This window comes from Larimichthys crocea, chromosome III (genome assembly GCF_000972845.2).
Source record: "Larimichthys crocea isolate SSNF chromosome III, L_crocea_2.0, whole genome shotgun sequence".
NCBI classification, from domain to species: domain Eukaryota; kingdom Metazoa; phylum Chordata; class Actinopteri; family Sciaenidae; genus Larimichthys; species Larimichthys crocea.
In genome coordinates, this window is record NC_040013.1 from 19676694 (window position 1) to 19697105 (window position 20412).

The 20412-nt window shown below is 41.1% G+C and overlaps 1 protein-coding gene across 2 annotated transcripts in view; it reads left to right on the top strand.

The window, feature by feature from the left end:
- dachc (dachshund c) overlaps window positions 1-16050 on the top strand; it is a 23786-nt gene extending 7736 nt beyond the window's left edge. Inside the window, exons 2-11 of one of the 2 annotated variants that reach the window (XM_019265981.2) lie at window positions 332-441; window positions 3680-3790; window positions 7191-7369; window positions 8640-8760; window positions 8901-9035; window positions 12215-12411; window positions 12966-13116; window positions 13833-13961; window positions 14138-14242; window positions 15492-16050. In XM_019265981.2, the coding sequence (XP_019121526.1) occupies window positions 332-441; window positions 3680-3790; window positions 7191-7369; window positions 8640-8760; window positions 8901-9035; window positions 12215-12411; window positions 12966-13116; window positions 13833-13961; window positions 14138-14242; window positions 15492-15529 (1276 nt within the window). In that variant the 3' untranslated portion in view covers window positions 15530-16050. The remainder of the gene's footprint in view (window positions 1-331; window positions 442-3679; window positions 3791-7190; window positions 7370-8639; window positions 8761-8900; window positions 9036-12214; window positions 12412-12965; window positions 13117-13832; window positions 13962-14137; window positions 14243-15491) is intronic. The other variant, XM_010731599.3, reaches the window with a different exon arrangement.
- The last annotated feature ends 4362 nt before the right edge of the window (window positions 16051-20412 follow it).

Here is a 20412-nt window from a genome sequence, read left to right on the forward strand (position 1 = left end):
GGAGGCGAGCAAACACATTTAATAAGCAAACAAATGAATGAGTAAGCTGAACAGTAATGAGGTGCTTTATTGATGCCACAGGGAAACTCCTTTTTTGCTTGCTCGTATCCACAGGGAGGTCAGATTTGCTGTACAGCAGCCTTCCTGGAACCGGTCAGGTTTCAGTGTTTTGCTTGTTGACACTTCAGCAGGATCAGAGGTTTACAGACTGAAGGACAGTTTCTCTAACCAGGCCACCCATCTCAGTCTCAGCATGAGAAACTGACTGACTGAGGGAATAAAGTATTAAACTGCCTAATGACTAATGTTAGCTTGTGTTTTTTGCCTGCAGTTCGAGGCCAGGACGACCGCCCAAGAGGCTGCAGAGTGTGACAGAGGGCGGGACTCACCACATGCTGTCCCACAGCGGTCTGATGCACGCTGGGATCATGCCTCCTGCAGGTGACCACCCAGGCCTCACCATGCACATACAGTACACATGTATCCATGTGCACACATGAACAATATCACACAGGCGCACAGACTTGGTACTGTTGAGAGGAATCATTTCTGACACCACATAATTATAAAGTCCACTGTGCATTTTAAATCGACTGTCTGTCATCATATTCAAGTCCCCAAATTAGCATTTTTTTAAAAATATGAAAAAGAACAAAAAGAAAAAAAGTTTCTTTTGTTGTGTCTTTTATATGGCTTAATTCTGATTTTACTGTTTGCCTTGATGGGCAAGACTATATAACCCTTTTTGACAGATTAGTTTGCTTCTAGTATTTAACATGATTTTTTTGGCTCAGTAATAATCAGGATCTCTGAGTCACGCAGAACTTTATCTGCTGAACTGAAGTTACAGCAAAGCCGTTTTTTCATTCACATGTACGATCAGAGTCTGTGGTCCAATCAGGTCGCTATTTCAGGAACATAAAGTTGTAATGACGTTAATAAAAACTTGTTTGGAATAATTGTAGTCACTGATATACATGTAGTTATCTTCAGTATTTCAGTAGAAATGTTGAAAATGTAGAAATATTCAAATGAATTGATCAGAATAAATTAAAAGACAAAATGCTACATATTCAAATGAATTGATCAGAATAAATTAAAAGACAAAATGCTACATTTCTTTTAATAAACTCTTTGACTCAAATATAAATGTATTTTAAATTATGAATAATTGATATTTTAATAATATTTGAGAGGCTACATAAGAAGTTTGATAATGTTGTAAGTTGGTCGATTTGGGTTTGTTTTGTCAGCAACTGTCACTAAATTGTCTTTAACTAATATTACACAACTGTCAATATTACTACTTACTGTACATTATTTAAAATGACTTTAATATATGTGTAGCCCAATGACATATTATATTTATTTCCACTAAATATTATAGTTTAATTTTTAAAAAGTGCATAGAAGAGCACATTAAATCACATTATAGTTTAAAACATGGCAAATCCATTCAGTTCACCTCCCAGTGTATTGTGTATCTTTCATTAAAGAGAGACAAAACCTCTCTGATTCTCATTTCAGAAGCATTTCATAAGGTAATTTTTTGTAATTCCTCCAAAGTGCACGGAAGTCACAGTAGAAATCCCTCCAGGAATTGTTTCAAAGAGTGAATTACTGTCATATTGTTGCTTCAGCCCTCAGTGGAGGTGTTCTTAAAGTTCAGATGTTGTTCTATTTACAGCTGTCGGAAAAAGGGAAAGCAATGACCCGACCTGGCAACCAGCTGCGTTGCGCAAGAAATAACAGGTTGCTCAAGCAGGATAGATATGTGATGGCGTGGCTGTCTACTTTCTCTGCAAGCCCACATAATGACACATTTTACCCATCATCGATAGCATGAGGAGGCGGGGTTCTGGGAGGTGACCTGTGTGCTGATGAATAAAATTAGCATACACACTGCTGACACATGAGAAACAACTCGCAAGTTGCAACTGGGTGATTTTTTTTTTTTACAGTACACAAAGTCCTCTGTTAAATTGAGTCAGATTATAACCTTTAGACCCTCTGATCAGTTTCCTTAAAAATCTCCTGTTTGAAAAGCAGGACTAGAAATATGTTCAATTTGTTTGTGACTGTAAATTGTCCCATTGTCCTTTTATAAACCCATTAATTGTCTCTTCAAGTATGAAGTTAAGTTTTAGGATAATTAGGCTATTTCTACTGTAGTGAAAAACATAAAAATGTTAATATGTCTGAAGGAAAATCTGGTATTTGTAATGTCAGAGTCTCTCTTAGTCAGCTGCCTGCTAAAGGCCACTGTGCTTCTTGTTCTTGTCACAAACAGTTGTGTGTTTGAGCCCCTATTGTGTTATGTTTGTGTGTGTGTGCAGCACAGAGAAAGGGAGAAAAGTAATTGTTGGCACCTCGCCGCTCTCAAAGTTGCCCTTGGCTTTGTGCTCTTCACTGCAACCTGATCTTTTCATTCCCCGCCTCAAAAGAAGCCATTTTCTGTTAGCGCCGCTTCCTCTCACTGTTCAAAGGTGCTTGAGTGTGTGTGTGTATATGTGTGTGTTGCGTATGCGTTGAGTGTTCAAGAGCATCTTTCTCAGTGGGAAAAGAGTCTTTTTCCACCAAAGGAGAGGGCACGGCGGCAATGTCAGCGCCACTGATTAGAACTGGCCACATGAGAGGGGAGAAAGAGACAGAGAGAGGGAGGACATTTGAGCGTAAAAGGCAGGGGAAATCTTTGATGTGATCCTCCTTAGTCTCTCTTTCTCGCCCTCTTGCACTCACACATACACACTCGCAACACGGTGGCTTATGTCCTGCTGTGATGCTGACATTTGAAAAGGTAAAGTAAGGAGAGGGGATGGGAGGAGAGCAGGAAAGAGGGCAGGAAAGAGAAGAGAGAGGATAGGGGGGGGTGAAAAAGGAACAATTTGTTGTGGTTGTCCTGGACAGACAGACTGTTTGGCTCAGACAAGCATTGTGTAAGAAAAAAAAAAAAAAAAAAAAAACACTCAGCAGCTCAGTTTGTTGCAAATGTTTCGATGTAACCAAGATCAGGAAATTAAGACTTATGGTTTGTTTGCATTTCCTCACTGGTGTTTGCACAGTTGCGTGGTTTGTCCAACTTTAATAATTCACTGTGTTTGTCTGTATTAGTGCGAGAGAGATTTAATTTTCTGTGGCATAAGATAGAGTTTTAAAGGTTGCTCGGTGGGTCAAACTACCTTCTGAGGTTCAAGACACAAATTAAAATGTGGCTCAGCCCTCCTGCCACGTTTTGTCACTCTCCATTTCGTATCCTCCAAAAGTGCACAACCCCTATTAAAAAGTATCTTTGCCTTTTTCTTTTTTTTTCTAACGCTTGTAATTTACACTGATAAAGAAGAACTTTCTGGCTAAAAGGTGGAGCTGCTGCTGCCGTAGAGTGTCGTCCTGTGTGCTGTGCTGTGGGATGTGATGTCCCTGTGTGGGAGAGATGAATGTCTTGGCTTGTTCCTATCACTGCTGATTCCCTGGCAGACTAAATGGCCAGTGCAGCGGTGCAGTCAGAATGAATGGCTGGCCTCTGTCTTCCCATGACAACCTCCTGCCTACCCACTGCTCTAATCCTCCACCGGGGCCATTGATCTGGCTCTTATCGATTCTTTCTCTTTTTTTTCTTTCTTTCCTTCTTCTTCTTCTTCTTCTTCTTCTTCTTCTTTTTCTTCCTCTCTCTATCTCTCAGATCTGTCTGCCCTGGCCAAGAAGATCAAGCTAGAGGCGATGGCCAGTTACCACAGCAACCAACATCATGGCGGGCCAAACGGAGAGAATGGTGACCACAACCCCGGACTGGGTGAGTCCCATCCGTTTGTCCATCCGCACACACACACACACACATGTTTGCGTGTGAAATGTTTAATTAGGGTCGTATAACACGTCGTGCGACTGTTGTCTGTACACATCTGTGATGCCAAGTCAATACGACTTGAGCAGCTGTGTTTATGTGCGGCTGCTGAGGCGAGCTGATTAAAACCAGGATGTGACATCACCTCTGTTGCCTGTACATTTCCTTTGAGAGACGGTTAAGGAAAAACAAACTTCAGCAGCAATAAGTCAGTTCTTCGGATGAAATTAAAAATGAACATCTGGCTCTGGTAATCCAAACCACCAAAACATGGTGTATATATTTTTTATCACCATTTTCTCGTGATAAATGCCGCAAAGGCTAAATATTTTCTTCATCTTGGATTTGTTTGCATTCTTGTGGGATTCAATAAGATTCAGGAAAGGTATCCTGAAAAAACTCATGCTTCCGTGGCCACAAAATGTTACCATCAAATCATTAGTACATATTAGTCATCACATCAAGAGAGTGGAGACCCAGACCAGCTCTGTTACTCACGCTCAACATGGCATCAGTCATGTCATACTGAGTAACATTACCTCAGGATTTACTGGAAGAAAGTCTCTGCTTTTCAGAGCTAAGTAGGCCGTGTGTTCTCATTTACACTTAAGTCACTTTGTCCCTGGAAAGCAAAGAATCACCTCATTTTGGAGACCCTTTGGCTACTCATTACATGTGCAGGTATACTTTTAAGTCATATGTTATTTAAAAACTGTTCCCTTTTTCCTGCGACCGTTGCCTGCTTTTGCAGTTAAAGAGAGCCAGCCAGCGAAAGTGGAGCACCGGCAGGACGAGAGCAAGCGCACCGGGATGATAGAGAGATGAATAAGATGAGAGGCTGAAGCCAAATCAATAGTCTTCTCTCTAATTCACTATCCTGAATGCAAACGACAAATGCTGGACAATCGATGGCGGAACGGACACACGCACGCACACGCACGCACACGCACGCACGCAAACACGAGTACACACACACACACACACACACACACACACACACACACACACACACACACACACAAACAAATCAGACACACCGCCCCCACTGTTATCGACAGGTTAAAGCGACATCAGTGTGTTTAGACAGATGACAGGGTTTATGGAGGCCTGTGTGGAATACGCTATCAACCTGGGACACACACACACACACACACATTTATGTGGCGCATACTTCAAGGCTTTAGGACATAAACGAAAAAAAGGAATTTGTCCTTGTGTGTGTTTTTGTTTTTTAGAAATTAAAAGGAGTAAAATTACTGTATGTTTAAGGCCACTTGTTTTTTGGCTTTGGCTCTTCTCTTTCTGGTGTGTGTGTGTGTGTGTGTGTGTGTGTGTGTGTGTGTGTGTGTGTGTGTGTGTGTCGTAAATTTTGTTCTTTACCCGTGTCTGTAAACACTCCCAGTATTAAGCATTGTTTACCAATGTATACACTCAGTTACGACTGCCAGCATCTGCACGCAGTTAGGTGGCATGGTTACCACCAGCTATTATAAACCTGTAAAGCTTAATCACTGTTAATGATAGAGTCAAGTGGAAACACACACACACACACACACACACACACACACACACAGCACAGGCATACATACACACATAAGCACGTTGTGTTTTTTCCATACCGCCACCCACGGCCTTATGGGAAGGATGGGCCCCTACCAGAGCTTTAACCACTACAAAGGCAATCTCAGATTACACACACGCACACACTCGCAAATGCTGAGTGTGACACCTTATGGGCTGAGGGAAGAGCAGGGAGCAGCCATTTCTGCATTTAACAAGATCTTCTGGGAAATTTACAGTAACTGTTTGTTTACAGTAATGGTTTGTTTGGATAAACATAAGAGAGGCACTTTGACTTTTGATGTTTTTTAATGAAACATAAGAGAGAGAGTGATGGGAGGCCAGAGAAAGTGAGAGGGAGAGAGAGAGAGAGAGGGAGAGCGAGCTGAAAAGAAAGAGAGCGAATGAGAGTGAAAATGAAATAATAGGAGCGGGGGAGTGGGTGCTTGGGTGGGTGGGCGGGCGGTTGACAAAAGTGGAACACTGGTTTCTAACCAAGGCTTAATTTTTGGAGTTGGCTGCTAGTTGATTGTGGGAGCATCTGGTTATTTAGCTCCATTCAGACAGATCTTTTGTTTGGATTGGTTTCTGCTCTGGGTAAGTGAGAGACTAATCTGCCAAATGCACAAAGCACCGCACATATGTCCGGCGAGCCCGACTCATAAAGTCAACGCCTCACTCTTTATTTCTTAGTTTGCCTTTTCCTTTTCTTTCTTTCTTTCTCCTTTTTCTTTCCCCTTTTTTCCTCTTTCTTTCCTTCCCCTCCATTATTTGTTCTATTTCATCTCTCCTCTTTGGATAGCCTTTTTTTGTTTCCATGCACTCGTTCCATTATTTGTGACAATTGTGTGGAATAGAGTCCAAGATTTTTTCCTTTGTGTTTATAATTACCCAGCGTGCATTGCTGGCCCAGCACCAGGACTGCCATCAGCTTCTTTTGTTCCACTTCCTCCCTGTGTTTCTTTTGTTTTTGTTTTTCCTTTTATTAAATGATAAATATTTATGTCATTTTCTCTCCCCCCCCCCCAACACGATTGTTTGTTTCATGAATAGAGGGACTGCAACAACCCACTAGGGTGCTGTTGAGAGGAAGGATTTTCTTTAAAGATAGTGGATGCTTGTCTTAAAGAGAGGAGTGCGAACAACAGATTGGCCGAGATAATAGGAGTTTGGTTTGAACTGCTGAAAACGAGTTGGATTATCATCAAGAACGCCGGGGGCATTGAAAGAAAACTCAGCCAGTTTGTCTTCATTCCAAAGCAGCTGAATATCGCAGGTGACACTAACCCATCGCTGTCTTTACATCTTCACCTGAGTCCAGTTCTTCTCCTCGTTTTTTTGCTTCCCCTCTGATCCGTCGCTCATTTTTTTTTCCACGCTCAACATCCCTCGACACATGCGCACATATTTCCGAGGTCGTGGTTCAGAAGCAGAGCAGTCATCCAGGTAATATTGACATCACAGAGGAACGATATTGGTGTCCTGTTTCAGTCCTGTCATCAGAGAACCAGAGACGCTGTGGGTTTTCAGTTGGGTACACACATCACCAGACTGAGCAGAGGAAGGAAGGCCTTTAAGTTGTGAGGGATGAATTCAACTGAAGCAGAAATGAAAGAAGAGAGAGATGAGACCTGTTTCATGTTGGCTGCATGTATAGTGCAGCTTTGATGCTCTTTAAACAGATCTGACCTTTGACATATATGAGAAGCAACAGACTCCTACGTACTTACTGTACTCTCCTTTAGTACTTCTCTATTTTATACTATTTTATTCTGTTCTCCCCCGCCAGTTCTGGATCAGTTGCCCTTCATGATGATGTCACATCCTCTGATCCCTGCCAGCCTGGCGCCGGCCTCCGTTTCCATGGCAATGGGCCAGATGAACCGACTGAGTACGCTGGCCAGCATGGCCAACGTGGCGCATCTCCACGCCAAGCCCCCTGCCAGGGCTCCCACCTCCGTCATTAAGGTGAACTCAGAGGCCCATCAGCCCGGTGGACCAGACCACTAGCCAGTAACTTTTATGAATCCATGTGACGCTCATGGAGCTCATGACATTATAATTAGAGTTTTAGTTACGCAGAAGTGTAAGAAAAACAAAAGACATCACAAAATTAAGAAACTCTCCAAATTTCAATGTTTTCATCGTCTCTGTTCAGAATTTACAATTACGTTTCTCTCTCTCTTTCAATGGTTATGGCGGAAAAGCGGTAATTATTTACTGGTGGATATCCAAGTTTTGGATCAGTACCAGAATGTAATCAGTTGTTCCTTGGCTGAAGGCCACTCCCATATCTATTTATAATTTTTTTTAGATATCCTGCATACAGACACAAACTCTGACCTTCATAGCCAAGTTGGTCACTTTGCTTAAACGGTCAGTGCGTTTCAGTGGTTTCACTCTTAAGACTGATTAAAGGAGGCAGAAAATTCAAATCGTGTCAGTCCTCACAAACTATTACACCATGCCTTCATCATTTGCAGGAAGTCTGGTCATAATTTTAACAATGCCGACCATTGTTTTTCAAACACCGGGCTGGGACCCAAGGATGGTTTACGAGGTTTATTGCAGCCAGCACCAAAGAATATCATAATATGTATTACGTGTTTACCTTTTCAAGATGGGGCGAGGTGATTTGGGGATAACAGCCAAAACACAGCTACTACATATTGTGAAAAACCTATGACCTATGTCTAGAAACTCTCTCATTTTAAAGTATATATTTATGGTAATGTTGGTACTTCATTTTGCACCAGTAGGAAACATTAGTATGACGAAGACAACAGTTAAACTATTGAAGCTGAAACTATCTACCATTATCCTAGCTTAGGAGAGTGGCAATAACTGAATCCTCACAATTTGGCGTGCTACTTTTCAGTCACACATTTAAATCAAATCAAATTGAAAATAAATTTTAATAAATAAAAGTAAATGTACCGTAAAATAAAAGATGCACAGTCCTCGTGAACTGAAAGAACGCAGCTTAACATCTGCATTTTCCATGTGTATTCACTCGAGATTATTCAATCTAGGGTTCAGTATTTTAGGTATCATGTTTAGTCTGTTTGTTAAAATAATCATCATTAAAAAGCATAAAATTTGAGGAATTTAAAACGTTTATGTTACACACTTTCCTGCAAGCTTAATTTCAAGGTTTCTGTAGTTACTTTTTGCTTTTGCAAGGAAACATTGGTTCTTTATTTGTACGTAAATTTTGAATTCTTTCGTTGTCCGGTAGGAGCGAGTGCGTGACAGCCCGTCCCCTTCTCCCTCATTGGAGGAAGCTCAGATGTCATCCAATCACAGCAGCAGCGTGTCGAGTTCACCGTCTCACACAGAACGCACTGCGGAAACCACACGTACGTACTTACCCGTGTGATCTGCGCCCAGGTAGCGTGAGAGTATTCTCAGAAAAATGATGAATGCTTTGGCTTTAACAATACCTGTGAGAGATTTATGACTTGTGAACTTTTTCTGACCTTTTATATTTTCTTTCCAGACCCGCTCGACAACGGTCTGTCGTCCAGTCACAGTGTGTTGGGACATTCCCCTGGTGTGGTGCAGGGGGCCAGAGAGACAGATGTGACTTCAGTGGAACACAGAAAGGAGAACAAGAGGGGCCACACTGACAGAGGTGAGATATACTGTTGTGTTTGCGTAGCATCACAAATTTAAATGCAACTCTTGTATTTAGATTGTCCTCAGTCTTTTAAAAGTAGCGTGACTTGTCTTACAAAGCACAAATTTTATTGAATGACAATGTCAACTTCACTTCAAAGGTCAAGTTCTTGCTGTTTCCTGAGAATTTCTCGTTACGGCCATTAATCATTCACTGATTATTAATGAGTAGAGATTATTTCTCTGACAAATCAATTGCTTTTAAACAAAGTCTATCGATAAAGTACAACAAGCACTCAGTTTCCATCCAATCCATCCATCTATGTCGTCATTTATCTTTACACTCGTGGCGACGGCGTGATGGTTTATTTAACACTATCTATTTCGAAAGAAAAGAGGCATCTAACAGTTTGACGGGAAAGAAATATCTTAGTAACAGGTCGATAAGGATTCACAGTCTCACCACTTCTCTCCTCTTCCTCTCCTCCTCGCTGTCGGTGGCCCCCCTGGCTTCCCGCGGAGAGCAAAGACAAATAATTCTGCAAAACAGGGCTCCATTAGACCAGGAAGCAGTGTTACATTAGCGAGCCATTTGCCGGGGCCGCGGCCTAACGAGCCAGGCGGCCTCCCGCGCTCTCAGCTGGACCTCATCTGCATAACGACCGCCTCCCTGTCGTTAGGGCCCAGCGTTGCCACGGCGCTGCAACGTCAGTTGTTTGGTTCTCTCTGTCAGGGAGGTTTGCATTAGCTTAATGAGGACTGCTCAAGGACAAACAGTCAGCAGAAATCCACAGCGAGAGAGTGAGAGAGGGAGAGGGGGGGAGAGGTTGAGAAACTGAGAGTTTGTATGTATGTGCACGCGCCTGTGTAAATATATTCTAATACTGAATCACATTATTCAGTAATCGAATCTCAAAATCACAAAGGCCTCCTAGGTAAGGTTTCAGATGCTGTCAGGTATCTGTGAACATATTGACAAAGCAGTGATGGCACCAGCAACGTCAATGCCATGCATCACACATCGCATTTATGCAATTGATTTCCAATTGATTTTGCTGCATGCAAATGAAACACATGTACATTTGCTGGATGGCAGGCTTTTGTATTTGACCTACAACATCACAGCATGGGTTTACCGTGGATTGAACAGAGTTTCAAAGAGCACTTCAGCGCTGTCACTCCATCAATCTATTGTATGATAATCTCTGAGTACGTGTGTGAGCCCGTTTTGGCTGTGTGTGCTGTTTCAGTGGTCTTTGAACAACGTATCCATGCAGCAAAGATCAGAGGCCATCCCTGACACCTCACTCCCATTAACCAAACATCAGCAGAATTTTATTCTCTCTCTGTCTCTCTCTTTTCTCTCCCTCCCTCCCTCCCTCCCGTTCTCTTCCGCTGACTGGCAGTCTTCACGTGGTGAAGTTCATTAGCCCTGGGGACGGGTGGGAGAGGAATAAGAGAGATGAAGTTGGGAGAAAAGAGAAAAACAGACAGTGACCTTGGTTAGGGAGATGGGTAAATGATCAAACGAGCTGGCAGCCGTGTGGATGTGTGTGTGTATTTATGCCAAACGTGTGTGTGAGTGTGAGGTAAAGTAGGCGTAAAACAGTAACTCAATAAAGGATCAGTCACATCCAAGGAGCCTGGGGAGCCCACGCTGCTGACTGCGCACTTCAGCGGCTACGAATGTGTGTGTGTGTCTGTATGTGAGCCACAGGAGTGTAGTTGGATGCCCTCCGCTGAGCTCGCCAGCACCTGCTAATTACCTTTCTCTACAGAGCAATGCTTTTAGCAAGAAAGAGGGAGAAAGAGGAGGAGGAGGAGGGGGGTATTGCTTCTCATCTGTGAAACACCTTGAATGTGACAGTTGCCAAGACGTGAGGCCGAGGCGGAGTAGGGGAGGTGGGTGGATTTGGAGCAGAAGATGCTGTGGTCAGCTAAGTGGAGAAAACACTGTCATTTGTCACAGACAGAGAAAAGTGCCAGATATCACATCGCACGTTCGCACTCGTCTCTGCTCCAATAACCGCCGGACTCCCAGGACGTCTTCGTCCTCAGTGGCTCGGATGACAGTCAACGCATAAAGTGAGCAACTGCCTGATGTGGAAAAAAAAAAAATGCAGAAAATGGCTAATCTTCATCTCCCCCACTGTCACGAATCGGGAACACGCAGTTCTCAGGTTTACAAACAGATGGTCATCCATAATGCAGCTTCTTAGCTGTTTTTATGGGAGATGTCAAGCTGTGATGCATTATCAATAGGCAGAGTGCCATCTAATAAAGGGTAACCACATTTTCAAAACCCCAAACCAGGACTTCTGCGTATGTCTACTCGCACACGGTAATTAGTGTACACCAATTTACTGCAGGGCTTGATATCTTTACAAGAAATTAAGTAAATGTATTGGGAAGCTACAAATTTGAAATTTGCATTCAGCTATGGTTGCATATTTTTTGCTGGAATGTTGAGCAATACACCTGAATGCCTGAAAACAATATATATTACACAAGACTCAAAGACAGAAAGTAAAACTTTGACTTTGAAAGTCCTTTTCTCCAGGAGGCAGTAAATAAAAAGAGAAATCTCTTTGTCTTGTTCCTGATGGAGTTGATTGATGCAGTGATTGTAAAAAAGCATCTGCCAGATGGATTTAATGTAATATAAAGAGACGGCAATGTATCATAGCAACGACGCAAAATGTAAAACCCACAAAATATAAAGTTATAAGAAAAAGAAAAACAGGCGACTTTTAGGATGCTTTAAAAATGTAACAAAACACGTAACAAAATGTCCCTAAAACAGCTGGGCACTGTCATTTTTTACAAACCTTACTCAACAAGAATATATATTTCATTTGTTGGGGATTACTTTCAGTCATCGATTTGGTGCACTGCTCCGTATTTATAACAGCAGAATGATATATGTGGGATGATATACAGTGTCCATGTTCAGGATAATAAAGGAAGCACAGCAACATTGTGGCTCATTGATGTGGCTTTAATGGTAATTTAAGATGTTAGGGAGCTTATATCTGTGTCAGGCTTTTGCTACCTGGAAAATATCTGTTAATAGGATCAATTCATTGTTGGTTTTTGGTCTTTTCATTATATTGTAAGCCTTTTGTGTTAAACTGATTCAACCAGAAGAATATTGACCTTATTAACGAGACATCAAAATGTCTCTCTGCCCTCCAGATAACAGCTCCTTGGCCACTCACACATCCAGGGAGAGCTGTGATAGACAAGTCTTCCAGAAACCCCCATCAGGCAGGGAGAGCTGTGAGAGGGTATCTTACCCTGCGGGACAGAAGCTCCCAGCAGGTCTCCACCACACTCCCTTCATCTTCCCGGAAGGCTTGTCCTCCATAGAGACCCTGCTCACGAACATCCAGGTGAGGCTCTGCCGGGGCTTTATTATTATTATACTCTGAGATGAATAGGAAGGGAGATGAGCCACTCTTTGGGATTTCCTGAAATGATAAATAGCAGACGAGGCAGACATTTAGGATATGCAGTAATTGGGATGGGCGTGTGCTGACCTGCTTCTCAGATTTTACATGTCTTTGTTATTGCAGAGTCACAATGAAAGAAGGCACTCTATGGCTGGGTTTTCACAGGAGACAAAAACATGTTTTAACTTCATCTGACCCTGATGTGCCTGAATAAATGGCAAAGGAATTATACACCTGAGTAAAACATTAGACAAAACATTGCCAGAGGAAGAGTCAAATTCTTTGTGATCTTTTTACTCTCGGTGATGCAGTTTGTATGCTTTTTTTTTATATTCACCGCAGCTCACTTTACCCTTGAGAATATAGTAACACACTGCCTTTGTCAAAGTGTCAGAAAAAGTGGAATTAGGATTAGGTGAAGTTGGGGATCTCTCAGAGACACCTTTTTTTTTTCCAGTGTGTAACCTGTTGATGTGTGCCTGTGTGTCTCCAAGCAGGGTCTGCTGAGGGTTGCCATAGAGAACGCCCGGGCACAGGAGAAGCAGGACCAGCTGGAGAGGACAGAGCTGAAGATGGAGCTGGTCCGAGAGAGGGAGCTCAGGGAGACATTGGAGAGACAGCTGAGCATGGAGCAGAAAAACAGAGGTAGGTAATATATGATTGCTGATTAGAGCGTTGTTTCGCTTCCTTATAGAGCTACGAGTGTTTAAATTCCCCGCATGTATTTATAAATGTTGGCATGGTGTTGATTTTTACACCCGAGCAGCCAAGCAAGGTTGGTCTAATCCACTTCTGAGCTGACAGGACATCCAATCACTTGAAAATCAGACAAGGAAGTGAGGACACCTACTGTATATTACCCCTCGAAGCGTCTGCAGAGGTGAATTAGGCTGATTTTGGCAGTATACCACAAACTAAATCAAGTCTGGCGTGTTCACAAAAACTGTTATATACTGTGCAGGGACTGTTTGTTTGATCAGGTTTGTAACTTTTGGTGGAAAGCGACTGTAAAACTTAAGACCAGTCACATAATGTTGTTGATTGCTGCTGCAGGTGATGGGGTACGGGGGAGCAGTAAAATAGGATTTTGATCATTTACACCGGCAGTGATGCCTCCGTCACAAACGAAATTAAACACTCCAGGCTCACAATACCTTCAAAGTGCCTCAAATCTCTTGATGTAAAGATCCAGGAAGGTCAGGAAATAGGGAAAATAATAAACAAATTCCGACAACAATAGATTCAAATGAAGTATAAAAATATACTATTGGAAGCATCTGAATTATTTGATTGTTACCATTTTTGGCATCCTTTGTCATCTATCCCTCCTCCTCCTCTTCTTATTCTTCTTCTATATTCAGTTCTGATCCAGAAGCGCCTGAAGAAGGAAAAGAGGAATAAGAGGAGACTACAGGAGGCCTTGGAGGAGGAGGTCAAACTCCGTGATCAGGCAGAGCACACCCTGCTGCACAACGCCAACACACACACAGGTACAGACAGGCACAGAGACATAAATGTTTCATCTCTGCTTTGACTCAGACGAGAGTTTGAAGCCATCGCAGCTGTTTTTTTGTATTGAATGTCACAGAGCCTTCAGTACAACATAGCCTTGGCTGTTCATTCGCCTCTAATTATGTGTCTTTATTAATTAATGACCAAACTACAGGCCATCAATCATCAGCAGCCCCTCCTCACACAGAATCCGTGACCCAGGACGTGGACGGGAGCAACCACGATGACAACAGGCTGGACACCAAGGCAACAGTACAAGGTACAGGTGTCCAGATAACAAACACTGCTTCCTCAGTGTGTAGATGTATAAAAAAAAAAATCAGCCTCATATTCTGGTCAGTGGGAATGTTGCAGTTGTGCAATTATTAGACAGAATAGACTGAAGTAGAAAAGCTGCTGTCACTGCTAAAACGTTCTGTCAAATGACAACTCCAGGAATTAAGACAAACAACCTTATTATACAGCTTTGAAATTTCCTTTTTCATTTGCAGATTGAGTCTAGTTCTTAATAAACGCATTTGTAAAAAAAAAAAAAAAGCACTGCACCAAGACTGTGGGCATAATTTACTTATTATCAGTGCTAAATTGACTTTATAATGTCATTTCAGAGGAAGAATTGTGAACTCGACGGTTATATACCTGCTTCTGGGAATTTATTTAGTTCCTATCAACTGAGCTAGGACAACAGATTTCATTATTCCACCTACTCACTGCTTTTGATGTTTAACTGACCAGTCTACTGGAAGGGTTTTCAAAGATTTCACATGCAGACTGCTCCTGAGAAAATTGAACAAAATTAAATGAAGCATGAGGGAGTTCACCGGAGCTACCATTTTAATGGAGACAGACATTTAATATATTTATTTTGCTAACATTATTGTCTTCACTGGGATAGATTAATGAGAAAATCTCCCATGTAACATCTTAAACAGACAAAAAGAAATGGCCGTGATCTGTAGCCCGGCCTCATCAAATGAGTGCATGGTTCCAACCCACCTCTGCTCCGCGCCGTGCCAGGGACACCGTACCAGACAGCGTGCTTGTTCAAAGGCAATTTTTAATTGAATGTCAGTGAAGCAAGAAGAGAACTGGCCACTAATTAACGGCTGTCTTAATTGTCCTCGTGACGAGTTTGTTTGGACATCATTTGCATAATTAACACCCAGTAATAAATCATTTAAAGGGGAATTGTCTGTCAGACAGCAGGGCAGGATGTGGTTCCTTTGTGCCAGGAAGTTTTATCGCCAAAAACAGGGATCAGGGGCCGAAAAACACTTTCAACTCAGCCCTACTTAATAATGATCTTTTATTAATGATTTGGTCAAGGTTGTAGAAGACCTTGTTCAATATTTATATGAATACATTAATAGCATGCAGCATTTTCCTCCTACTGTTGCAGTGACTGTAACATTCAGATAAAGACCAAATTTATTGCAACTCATTTTAAAGAGAATAAATGTATATGTTCAGGATTGTGTTGTATTAATCTGGAATTTCTTCGATTTCAGAGGGCAGAGTGTTCCTGCAGACCACCGGCATGTACTGAAGACGAGGTGGAAGGATGGATGGATGAATGGATAGATGAATGGAAGAATGGAGTGACGAAGATTCCTCCTTTTTATGAGAAATACAATCGACAGGCATGCTCAGTCGCGCGGTGGCATCTGAGATCTCCGCCTCGTCAAGCGTACTCCTCCACATTTCGAGGGTGACATCTGAACTTTCCCATTGTTCCTCTTTGTTTAATTTATTGCATTTATCACAGAATAGTGGGAACAGTACTTCATTCTGATGATGTGTTTTGACTGTGTTTCTTTCAATCAAGGTTTTTAGATTCCTAGATGAAGATGACCATAGTTGTTTTCTGTCAGTGCTGTTTATCTGGACACAAGTGATGAATATAACTTGTAACAGAGTTGTGTACATATATATAGTCATCATTTTTGTTATTATTATTATCAAAAAAAACATAATGGCATGTTGTACAGTCAGTAAATGACTTGTATTGTGTATGTTATGCAGTAGTGCAGTTTGACAATACAAACAATACAAATCCTTTTTATTAAATTGTGTCAGTGCTTCTTTCTTTGTTTCACAACTGAATGAATCGATCTTTTTTTGGGGGGGGGTGAAAATACCTTTTTATCGATTTCTCTGAAAAACATTGCACCTATCTGAAATGTGCATTGATGTCATAGTTTTGTTTTTCGTGACAAACAAAGCTGCCCCGCATTCAGTAAAACCCTTGGGACTTGTTGTGTATGCGTGGTGGTCCGTGTGCTTGCATGTCTATACATATGCAACGGTGTGGGGAGTGATGTGACATTGATTCCTGCTCCGTCTCCAAAAAAACATACATGTAAGTATTGACAGACAGACAAGGAAGGTGGTGAGCAGGGTCACATGTACAGCTGTCCTTTACTGAAACATGATGACGATGCACTCTGTCTCTCGCTCTCTCTCTCTGTCCCTGTGGTGGCTGTCATTTTTTAAAGTCATGTCTCCCACTCAGCATAGAGAAGATTAGGGGCTATTTGTAGAAAGAGAAGGCAAGAAATATACAATGAGTTATGTTTTAGGAGAGCTGTCATTTTAGCTGCATGGATATGTGTCTATTTTTTGTCTAATTTATAATCTTTGCCAGCCAAATGTTAACATCACAGGAGATGGACCATATCTAATTAAACTAATGAATAAAATTATTTGGCTCGCTTTGGATTGAAGCCCTCCAAATGGGTGCTCATATAAATCAATTGTAGCTTAACTTGTAATTTAGAATTTCAGCATAAACTGTTCTAGGATTGTTCTAGGCCACCAAGAGCAAAGACCGTGTGGCTGAGGACGCGCAAAACTGCATCAAAAGTTCCTCAATTGATGCAGAGAGCTGAGGGATGACTGTATAATAAATTATATAAAGGATCAAGCATCACAAATGCTGTTGAACATTGATTGTTTAGAAATGTTTGAAGCAGATTAGTTCCTCTAGGACATACAGTACATGCAGGATCCCAACTGGCAATATTAAGTTTTCAAAAGTCCAGAGTAATATATTTCACATTGTTCTAAACCCATCTGTTGTGTGTGGAAAAAAAAAAAATCTTTGCAGTAGGCCAAATTTTTTGCTCATGCAACCTTGTCTAAATGTGCAGTGTGCCATTTCCTGGACACAGGCAGATAAGCTGTGATGCAGGACTAAAACAATACCTCTGTTACGAACGATTCTCCCTGAATGCAGAGTGGCTGACAAGTGAATAGCAATGATTCACATAAATGAATGTGTGAATGAGTCATCAGCTTTTCAGATGACCACCTCAGAGGCTTGTCTTGACTAAAAAAGGTTTGTGACTTCATTCAGCGTCGCTCTACTCTTTCACACTCCCTTGTATCTTTCTCATACACGCACACACACACACACACATATCCCTCACAATTCACTGGGTAGCATTGTCCTGCCGAGAGATGTGTAATGGAAAAGATAAATGGAGGATAAAGCTAAGGTGACAGGATCGAGCATGCATGTGTGTATGTGTATTTGCATGTGTGTGTGTGTGCACCCGCATGTGTGTACTGCACAACAGACCAGCAAACCATCTGCTCATCTCCTCTTAATGAACAAAGCAAACAGCAGGAGTCAAGGCTGTCTCCAAATCTGGAGTCTCTTTATTGGTAAGCACACACAAACACACACGCATACACATACACACATCTCTGCGCCGTTTAATCTGATTATCTTTGATTGAGAACAGGGGCAAAGCAACCTTTTTAGACCTCACTCCTACATCAGTGACAGAGAAGGTCTGAAACACAATTAGCAAGCTGTTCCTGAGCTCTGCTTTGCAGTCACATCTGACCACAGGCAGCCAAATAGACCTAATGGGTGGGAACTAACCAATGGGAACTAACACGCTACTGCATCTGTGGATGGTGGGGAAATGCAACACTATTAGACAGCTGTTCGCCATATCTTTTCAAATGTACTTGGACGTAACATAAGCATTGGATCAATTGACGTAATCACAGCCAGGCATGAAGGTATACATGAAGATTTGATGTGAATAAAACTGGCAGCCTGTAGTGTAAGACAAAGCAGGGCTACTGCAAAGGAAGTCTGGACCTTGACAAGATATGACACAGTGTGCATAAGGCCAGAGGAGCATAAGAAAAAATCATTAATCTGGACTTTGTGCAGCTACATCCTGCTCAAGGCCCCAAGGATAATTAACACTGTTACCACTCTGTCAGAGAAGCTGACCACATGGCTTCAAGACATGAAACACTCCCTGTCCGCTGCTTCTATGCATAATATAAGCCATAAACACATATTACATACTGAGCAAATGGCCCTAGATGCAAAGGCTAAAGATCAAACATTCGTGCTTCAGGGCCTGGGAGTTTCCTGCCTGAGGTGCATAAGAGAGCAGCAGGGTGGAATCGTGGGTAAGGTGATCGCCTTTCATCAGGAGGATCATCTGGCTACAACATCCCTGCTGCTGAAATGCCTATCGGCAAGACACCAAATCCCAGCTGCAGGGGCGCTGCAGTTGTTAGATCAGAAGTTCTTAATGTTGGGGTACAGTCCTCTTAGTGGTCACTGGGCAGACAAAGCCTGTAGATGGAGATGACCCTACTCTTACCGCTGTGTGGATGCACTGTAGTGTGGTCAGTCATAAAACATTTTTGCAGGTTTGATTTAAACAGTTTTCTCTCCTCAGTTCTCCTATGGTTTTACATAACTTTACTTTTTTTATTTATTTTTTGGTTATGCTTTCTACTTTGTTTTGTTTTTATTCTTATTCTCCTTATTATTATCATTAGTAGTAGAGATAGTAAGCAATTTATTACTGCAGACCCAAATTCATTTTTGTTATTTTTTAATTTATCAACAAAGCACTTTAAGTATGTTCATTTCTTAAGTAAATTAAATGAATTAAACTCATCCTGAGGTTATCAGTAAAAAAATATCTCATCACATCATCAATACAGAGCAACAATGCCCTGCTAAACATGGAGAAGGGACTTTAAAAGCTAAACTTGGGTCATTAAAATAGTTTTGAGAACATCTTGGATACATTTGTAAAAAGACAGGACAAGAAATAGACTAAAGACTATGTTATGATCCCTGCCAGTGAGTGAAACTAATGAATAACATTTTTTGAAGCCCCGCAAATGGGTGATAATATAAAATCAACTGTGGATCAACTTGTAATTTAGAATTAAGAGAAAGGAGTATTTCTGCACACATGTGAAAAATATTAATAACATAAACTGTTCTAGGCCTTGAGAGCAAAGAGTGTGTGCCTGGAGATGTGCAAAACTACATCAAATGACTTAACATTTTTATTTATTTATGCTTCATTACATCATTATTATTTTATTAGTAGTAGTAGTAATAGCAGATTATACTAGACCCAAATTAATCTTTGTTATTTTATCTGAATGCACTTAAAAGGTGTCTATCAGTTTGTCTGTACCAGGCTACTGTAGAAACACATGTTTCAACCTGCGGCCTCAATGGAAGATGACCCCCTCCCACTGTAGATATAAAAGACATTTTAAAGTAACAAACAAAAAAGACTCTTATTTTCAGTTTAATGGTTACTATTAAAATTGAGCTTGACTAAATTAACTTACGGGCTTCTTTGGTGTAACATGTATACCTTAAGGCTGTCTCAACAACAGGACAACTGAACACTCACCAACATGTGATACGTCATATCCCTCCGCCAATTTTAACAATCACTTATTAAAGGCAAGGTGTATCATACAATATAGTTCCTGTTCTGAGTTAAGGAATAGAATACAAATACTTAAAATTAAATTATAATATACATACATGTATAATATAATATACACTTGAAAAAAAAGAAAACTTGCAAACTGATTTGCACTATGTATAGTCAACTGTTTTATTCTGTATACATATGTTATTTTTGATAGACCTCACTATTTATACTGTAAATTTTGTCTATACTGCATACTACGTAATGACATATTTATATTTATACTGATAATTATGTTTATACTGTGCCACATTGCCATACTCATACTGTTAGACTGTTGTTTCTGTTTATATTGTTCATTCTGTTCATACCGCCATATTTATACTATTTATATCTTCCAGATTTGCCACTGTCCTTTCTTGGATGTCTTTTAGCTTGTATATATTTCTTTGAAATACATTTTTTATTTAGATTTTATATATTTCATGTTTATTGCTGGTTGCACCGGGATAAGAGGGAAACGCATTTTCAATTCTCTGTATGTCCTGTACATATGGCAGCATTGATAATAAAGTTGACCAATTATCTAATAACTTTAAATTTTTATCATACATGCATGAAGTCATGGTTATAAATATTATTTTCCATGTCTGCCTTATTCTGAAAATCCTACACACTGGACCTTTAAGTATCTTCACTTTTTAAGTAA